The sequence below is a fragment of the Chelmon rostratus genome, chromosome 4, assembly GCF_017976325.1.
Source record: "Chelmon rostratus isolate fCheRos1 chromosome 4, fCheRos1.pri, whole genome shotgun sequence".
Taxonomy (NCBI): Eukaryota; Metazoa; Chordata; class Actinopteri; order Chaetodontiformes; family Chaetodontidae; genus Chelmon; species Chelmon rostratus.
The window spans coordinates 28,553,178-28,561,445 of record NC_055661.1 but is presented as its reverse complement, the minus strand read 5'-3'; the positions used below and the strand labels follow the sequence as shown (position 1 = coordinate 28,561,445).

The following is an 8,268-nucleotide window of genomic DNA, read 5'->3' as shown; positions in this document are numbered from 1 at the left end:
TGATGACTGTGAGATGATAACTGGCCTTTTATCTGCTCTGCCCAGCATGCATTAGTGGCTCTGGTCCTTTACATTGAAGCATTTTTGCATTTTGCACACACTTCACCATCATCTCAGCCAGAACATATTCATTTGAGATACGTACAATAAACACGAGTGAGCTTAAAGAATAACGTATAACCTTTCAAAAGTCTCTGGAGATGAACCTTTATTATTGAATTTAGAGCTTTTGTCCCTCATTTCCTGGACTCAGATGGTCTCTCTGAAGAGGCTGGTGGTCCTGCGAGTGGAAAACACCTTTTGGAAGGAGCTTATGGGACACAATATAAGCAGCTGTGTGGAAGCCGGTCCTATCAGAGTTTAGGATTAGTGGCTCTGTTCTGCATTTTGTTGGATTCGGGGAAGTTCACACTCCTTCAACCACAACCAACAGTAGCGGAGTTAGTGCTACATATTGATTAGCCCTCATCCGAAATGCTGACAATACAAACAGTGGTGCACTAAATCTACATGTTTCTGCCTCATCCGTCCTACAGAACAGCAGAACTAACTCGTTCTGTGCTGCAATGCATTAACAACACTGCTCCATCATTCTGTGTCTCCTACACGGATCATCAGCTGCTGAGGTGGTGACCAGCCGGTCTGCCTGGCACGATATCATGCATGCAGCCACAAAGAGCATATTTACAAAAGACTCTTTCACAGTTTTTCCTGTTAAAATGCAGCTGGAAATGTGAAAAATTCAGGTGAAGTCGGTGTTTTCAACCCACAGAATGAGCTAAAGTGAGCTTTATTACGAGACAGCCGGAGACGATGACGATCATTTCAGCCGACAGAAATGAGAAGCATGCCTTTGTCTTCTTCTGTCTGCAATCAATGACCCATTCTTTCAAAATTACACACAATGACGATGAAAACTTAAAGACTCCCTCAGGCTATATAAACAAATAAGACATTCACATGAAAAAATACTCTGCTTGGAAGGATCATTTTTGTCTGAAGTGTTTTTATTTTCCACAAAAGAGTGAAATTACTTTAACAGACAGAGCAACAGTGATGAGAAGGGGCTGATCTGTGAAACTGAGGACTTTCTCATTTCATTTATTCATCAAGATTAAAAAAAACATCTTCAGACGGTGCAGAGAGGAACAAATCAGCATCAGACAGCTTTATCTCTAAGAGGCACAGAGAGGGATGGAAAGGCATGTTTTGTCCTCGGCCTTCCTCTCTGTCAGACATCTTCACTTCCATCATCTTCATCATGCTTTCCGAGCTTGACATTGTGTTTGGAATTCGAATAATGAGCCATGATGCAAGTGAGGACGAAAATAAGACTCTTCAGATTTCCATCCATCTGCAGGAAATCAGACAAGGATTCGACAAAGTTTTTCTACTTTTATATTAACGTTTAATTTTCTGCCTCTTCACAGAGGGCTGTGTTATAGATGCATATAGAAAACAAAAACATTGTGTTCTTGCATGAGGAAATCATTTCAAATACTGAAGTTTGGATGATGGCCGACAATTTGTCCGGCGTGCCAGAAGTCGTCTGAATGGAGTGAACGGGCTTTGGCCTGCATCGGGTGCATTTAAACAACACAGTTTTCTCTTTGTCCTTAATCATCTCAAAGTTATTTTCATTAAGGAGAGGTTAAGCAGCCAAATCACAGCTGTCACCCTCAGGATTAGAGTAAATGAGCTGCAGCGAACTGTCTCACGTTGGGCTCAAAAAAGAGCCCAGAGGACCAATCAGTGCTGCTTCTCTTTGCCCTCACACAGTTAAATGCATTAGTTTGGTATTTAAGGTCTAACAGCCTCTGATTAGATGAGTAGAGTGAAAACAGCACTGACCTATTTTTACCAAGTGATTGGCCCCCTCCAATGCTTTAAATGACCATGATAATAAATGTACTGCAATAATTTTTATTCTAATAATGGCTGAGATAATAATGCTAATATTCACAGTTATGTAATTGATTGATATGTTTATTCACTTTCTCTGTGTTTTTTATAATGAATGTTCTCCTCTATATTAATCTTGCATTATGATTTTTATGTTCTACTTAAGATTTTTGATAACAGCTGTTTTCTGTGGGAGCAGCTTCGTCTACACAGAAAGTCACATCAGTTACAAACTGAGGACGTGGAGTTAAAAAGATATGTGCATTTTCCAGGCAGTGGAGCTCTAATAAGGACATGCTATGGAGCTGCATTATGGGAAATGAGGGATCCAGTGTTTTCAGAGCCTGACCTGTAGTCGGGACTAAAGGGCAGGATATCTCTGGCTCTGTTGCATCGATTCGGACTTCTTAATATTTCCCTGAAGTCCCAGGTTTAGCATTGCACTGCTACATCACTCTGTGACATTTTGCAGCTTGTTAGCTGTCTGTCCTTTTGTCAGCAGTTTTGACTCGTTGTGTTCAGCACATCCTCGCTTGGCTCGGCCGCTGCAGGTGATGTGAGGCGTTTGAAGACGCGAAAGGTGACGCCTGATAACTCCAAACTCTTAGCTGAACGGCTAATGTTAGCCACTGGTAAGCCCACATTAAAGGATCAACTGGTTTCGTTCAGAGTTCTTGTTGTGTGTGTGAACTGGGACCAGCTGTTGATGGTCAGTAAATACCCCTGAAGCAGAAGCTGGCTGCACGTTAAACCCGGATGTCTCATTTTCTCTTTCGACATGTGTTTAACACAGAGTGCGTCATGTGTTGCTGTGCAGGATTCAATGAGCAATGCATTTAACATTAGCATTTGATTGGAATTATAACAAATGACAAACGTATGTACAATATTCACCATCTTTTAGGGAAATATCTGTCTCTTTTGCAGCTAACCTTGTCAATCTGATGTTTGGTGTGTGCACACTGGAGCTCTTCCACTGGAAACAGCTGCCTGCTGCTGTCGGACACACTGCTCCACTCCAGCTACCGAGCCTCGCCCTCTTTAGCCTTAAAGGTGAAAAATTACTTCAACCAGAGCGCAAACACATTTAACGCGGTTAAACCTGCCTTTACCACAGCTTTCTTCCTCTTCTTCCCCCCCACACGTCTGCAACCTTCGTAGCTGAGGAACCATTGCAAAGACTAGTGTGAGACACCATCAAGTCTGGAGGAGGTCAAAGCAAAATGCTGCACCGTGCAGCATATCAACACAACTGTGTGTACGACGGCGGCATGGCAGCATGAGTCGAGCTCATTAGCATCAGTGAGGTGTGCTAATTGTTTTGTCCCTCATGGGTACACTGGATGCCATCTTGCTGGATAATGCAGCTCACTGATGGATAAACCGGTTTTACATCAACAACATTAGGTGTTTGCGCTTGAAAAAGCCGTTCACAAACCATTATGAACTTTTAGACATTGTTACGTTCGGTCCAGAGGGTCGGTGAACTCAGTCCACAGTGCAAACCTTTGTCAGATTGGTCATGGATCTCTAATCCTGCCTCAGACCTGTTTAGTCCAGTAGCGCACTAACAGGATTGGTGATGTTAACCCTCAGGGACATGGTTGCCAGCTGTTCCATCCCCCTGGTGGCGGGTCAGCACACACAGGGCCACTGATGGGTGGAGCAGGGTGGGAGGGGATGCCTGGAAAGTGAGAGGATCTTCTTATCTTAGTGCAGATTGCCGCAGCGAGAGGACGAGAGGGATGCTGAGCCCAGAGGTGCTTTAAAACATCACGGAGGATTGGATATTTCACAGAGCGTCCCATCAGTCCTGGAGTTTTTCTTCATCCACTGCTTTTTGCTTCGGGTTTCACCCTCTCACCTGGATTTGAGGCTTTGGGTTGGGTACATTTATGGGTTGCTGGTAGGACGCAGGACAGGTGACTCGCGATGGCCGTGGCTTTGGATGCAGTGTGGGTGCGGGTGAAGAACGTCTGCAAACAGAATGGGCTCCTCATCATGTCGGTGCTGGCTGTGGTCATCGGGTGTCTTTTGGGGTTCTTTCTGAGGACGCGGCGCCTCACAGAGCAGGTCAGTCTGTCTCCTCCCTCTGATCCAGTGTGACGTCATGTAGGCAGAGACGGGGTTTGGCACAGAGCCTTTTTCCTGTAGCATCGATGGAGCGTCACCCTCCTCAGTGCTTCTCCTGCTTTACTGCATTTTCCACACTGATACGAGGCCACGTATCAGTGCTGTGGCTTTTGGTCATGATTTATTCACATGTTTTTGCTCTTTTGTTAGATTTCATCTATCCTGTTTACTTTCCCACTTCATGCTCCTTCACTGCATTTCTTTGACAGCTGTAGCTCCGACTTTTTAAATTAGGATCGGACGTAAAACATATGAACGGTTGTTAAAATTTCAACCAGGTGGTTCCCAATCAGTTGTGTCTTGTCGGGGCTCCCTGTCATGTTTCAGACCCCTGAAAACACGGTTTCATTAAATTAATGTAAATTTGTGTTGCAGAATTTGCTTTTCTCTTCCTTCCTGCCGCATTTACTATCTAAGGACCCATCAGATTTATCTCGTGACCCTTTGGAGGGGCCCAACCCCTAGGTTGGGAACCACTGGACTAAACGAGCTAACTGTATAAAAAGTAGCTCAAACTGGCTCCATCTGGTAAAATGTGGCTCTAACAATGATGCTTCAGTTTTCATTTGATCATGTCTGAATGCGTACTTCTGCTTTTGATACTTTAAGTTCATATTTCTGATGAGACTTCTGTAAAACAGTACAGCAGTATGTGTGATTTGTTAAAAACCAGTTAAACCCGTCAAAAGCAGCAACCTGCTGCTCGGCCAGTCATCACAAGCTCGCACTGTGCTGTCAAACAGTGTTTCCTCTTGTGCATACTGGCCATTAAGAGATCCCTTCCTCACGCACTTCAGTGAAAATGGAGTGAGGAGCACAAAACACAACGGAGAGACATGGTCCATTGTCCTCGTTCTGCACGAAACTATGCCCAACTATACTGCCCTCAGCAGTCTGACAAATCAAGTGAGTAGCTTGTAAAGTTACAGTGATTTTACTACAAAAGTCCCTCTTTGTGTTACTTTCCCTCCACTGCAGCTCTTTAAGTGAACTTCAGATAAACTTTAGAAATAAATAAATAGGATAAACTGTGAAAAGCTGCACGTGAAATATTTTTTTATAACATGCAAAAACGCCAAGATGGTTCAGAGTAGAAACATTTTCAACATTATTAATAATTTACAAAAATCTGACGTATCAGCAAAACTGATCAAGTTGTTTCATCTGATGAGCTGAATATGAACACAGAAGCTGAAATTGGCTCCAATTAGTGTTTAATGCAATGATGTGAAGTTTGTGTGTGTGTGTGTGTGTGTGCGTGTTTGTGTGTGTGTGTGTGTGTGTGTGCACGCGCGTTAGTACACGTCACAGCTTCAGCACATTACTGTAAACCTCACCAAGCCGCTTTATGGAGGGGCCCCATAAACAAAAAGCAGCCTTTTCTTTCCCATCACCCCTCTGACTAAAGCTCTGTCATATCCTCAAATAGGCCTAAAAATAGCCCGCGGCTCCTTCACTCTCACAATAGGGGATTATAATCCAATCGAACAAATGCTTTCTGTAATTGTACATCAAACAAGAGTGCCAGGGTGACGCATGGCGAGGTGCACAGGAGGTGCAGACCTTTGTGTTGTCAGACAGTTTGGAGAGGCTCAGATCCCCCTGAGGGAGGTGTGTGTGATCTCTGTGTGTGTGTGTGTGTGTGTGTGTGTGCATGCGTGCACCTGCCTTGCTTTTGTTAAGATAAGGTAACGTGACTTGTTTCTGAGGAGAAGTCACATAGTGCAGTCGTAGAATGTGAAGGGATTAACCCAAACATTCATTTAGAAACATGGAAATTATGTAAACATCCTCACTAGTGCCACAAGATGCAGACCAGAAGCCTTACAGGTGTGTAGTCGAGATAAAACCATCCCGGTTTTACTGCTGATGCCCGTTAAGAGTCCTCAGTGGAGCCGTGGCTGGCTGAGCGGTGAGGAGGCCCACAGGCTGCCTCCACACTGACAGAGGACAGCAGGCTGTGGCAGAGTGAAATCACACAAAGTCAAGTCATTGACCATGTTAGATTCACTCTGTGGCCACTTTATAAGGTACACCTGCAGTCCAACACAGCAGCTCTGCCATAAAGTCTGACTTTAGTTTCTGATGTTCTGTTTCAGTAATATGTTTATTAGGCGTGAAAAGGTTTAAAACCTTACCTCACTTATTTGTTTATTCTCTCATCTTGGTAGCTCCTCCTCCTTTCTAAGCAACAGGCAGACAGTTAGATATACGTGTCGCCCTCTCAAGCCTTCCTGAATCACAGAACCACATGTAAAATCGGCTAAAAAAAACTGTTTTTGCAGAAACTTCGTCACAAACCTGTCAGATCATCTGTTTCCCACAATGTAGAAAACAACATTTCTAATCCTGGAGAAGAAAACCCAAACAGCACGATGTAAGATTGTTCCCATAGAACCTGACATTCATTTTGTCCTTCAGCAACCAGAACAGGCTTGCTTGTGCAGCGTGGTGTCTGTAAACTGGTCATCTGAACATCGGCTGAATGAGACAGGCAGGCATTAGCAAAGCAGCACGGCCTCCACTGCAGCTGCTCTAAAAGCTTCAGCGCTGAAGATTATTTTTGTGGGATGCTTTTAAATAACAACGTTTTGGAGCTGTCAAAAAGTATTCTGGGCTGTTTGCAGGAGGATGTTTTCTGTATGCTTTTCGATGGGAGTAACAAACAAAGCCGGAGTTCACTCTGTTTTCTTGGAGGATGTTTTTACTGAGGCTTTGTTTAAGCTGTCCTCGTTAAAACAAGGCAAGCCAGGTGTGTGCAGGTGTGAGACGGCGTTACTGAGGGCCTTGTTGCATGATTTGCACGCAGTGGCGGCGGCACCTTGAATCTATATTCTCATTAGTCCTGAAGAAAATGTTGTTAACATTCATAAGACATAAGATCAGCTCACAGACATCGATCAGGAACATTTGTTTTAGGGGAGCTTGAACCTTTATTCCTCTGGTGTACAAAGAAACGTATTTACCCCGCTTTGACCTGTGGAGTAACTTATTATTATCGTGAACTGAGACCAAAGAGTAATAGTCATACATTTTATTTGTACAGCACATTTCATACAGCTGAGACATCTCAAAGTGCTTTACAACAAAAAGAAACCACGTGCAGCAAATGCTTCACATAAAAGAATGAAGAATGAACATTAAAGCAGGGATAGAAAGTTCAGGTCCCACTGAATAGTAGCAATAAAATAAAGCTAAATGTATCAGGAAGGTCATAGCTAATTGAAGGCTAACATGAAGAATATGTTTTTAGCTTTCTTTTAAGAGTCTGTAGTGAGCTGCTTTATCTGTTTTCTATTATTCATGGACATCTATAGGTGCCAGAGCTTTGGGGCGTAACTGACAGAGGCTGCATCCCTGAATTTCTGTGAGAAGAAAGAAAAGAAAGACCTGCAACCCTCAGTAATTGTCTAAATGAATTCATCTTAACAGAAAGGCCCCTGCAGCCGACACGGCAAAGTGTCCTTGGGCAAGATACTGAAGCCCAAATTGCTCCTGATGCCGTGCTAGCAGTTTGTGAGTGTGTGTGAGTGGTTATCAGGGCTGATGAGCACCCTGTATGGTAGCCTCAGGCACCAGTGTGTGAAGGAGTGAATTCTGGTGTGTGTTGTAAAGCACTTTGTGGTTGGTAAGACTAGAAAAGAGCTACATGAGCAGAAATCAAAGTTCCTCTCACTGTTATCAGCACTTTTTCCTGCAAAATGCACTCATGACACTGTGATCCGTGTGTGACCTCAGGTCACAGTTTTCATCAGCAGATGCAGTTTGCTCCAAAAAGCAGCGTCAGAGTGGAGCTAGATGCTCCTGCAGGAGAGCAAATATTACAATAACTCCACCGTAGCTGCACCAGGACATTACCTGACGACTGACACACAAAACGCTGTCTAATTCACCTGCTCAATCACACTGTGATGAAAGTGAAAGTGAATCGGTTGTCGATCGAGCAGCCTCGTCAAGAAGAATAAGAACATTCTGAGAACAAAGAAGTGGAGGCAGGAGAGAGTTAGAAGAGCAGGTTGAGAGCAGATGCCCTCACCTCTGTCAGCACTGTCGGTGTCCAGCAGCCACAGGGAGGACAATGACCTTGATGCACCTTTTTCGCTTTCCTGTGTCATTTCTGTTATTCTGCTTTTAGTTTTCGTAGTTATTTTCTGCCTTCTGTTTGCTCTTGGACCACTATCAGAATGCTCAATATTATCATTCATTTTCAATTGAATTATTGTTTCTAAGCAG

General features: G+C 43.7%; 1 protein-coding gene across 1 annotated transcript in view; it reads left to right on the top strand.

Moving 5' to 3' along the window:
* Positions 1 to 3,686: 3,686 nt before the first annotated feature.
* Positions 3,687 to 8,268, top strand: part of slc1a7b (solute carrier family 1 member 7b) — a 28,446-nt gene continuing 23,864 nt past the window's right edge. Inside the window, exon 1 of the mRNA XM_041934941.1 lies at positions 3,687 to 3,975. Within this exon, the coding sequence (XP_041790875.1) occupies positions 3,835 to 3,975 (141 nt within the window). The 5' untranslated portion in view covers positions 3,687 to 3,834. The remainder of the gene's footprint in view (positions 3,976 to 8,268) is intronic.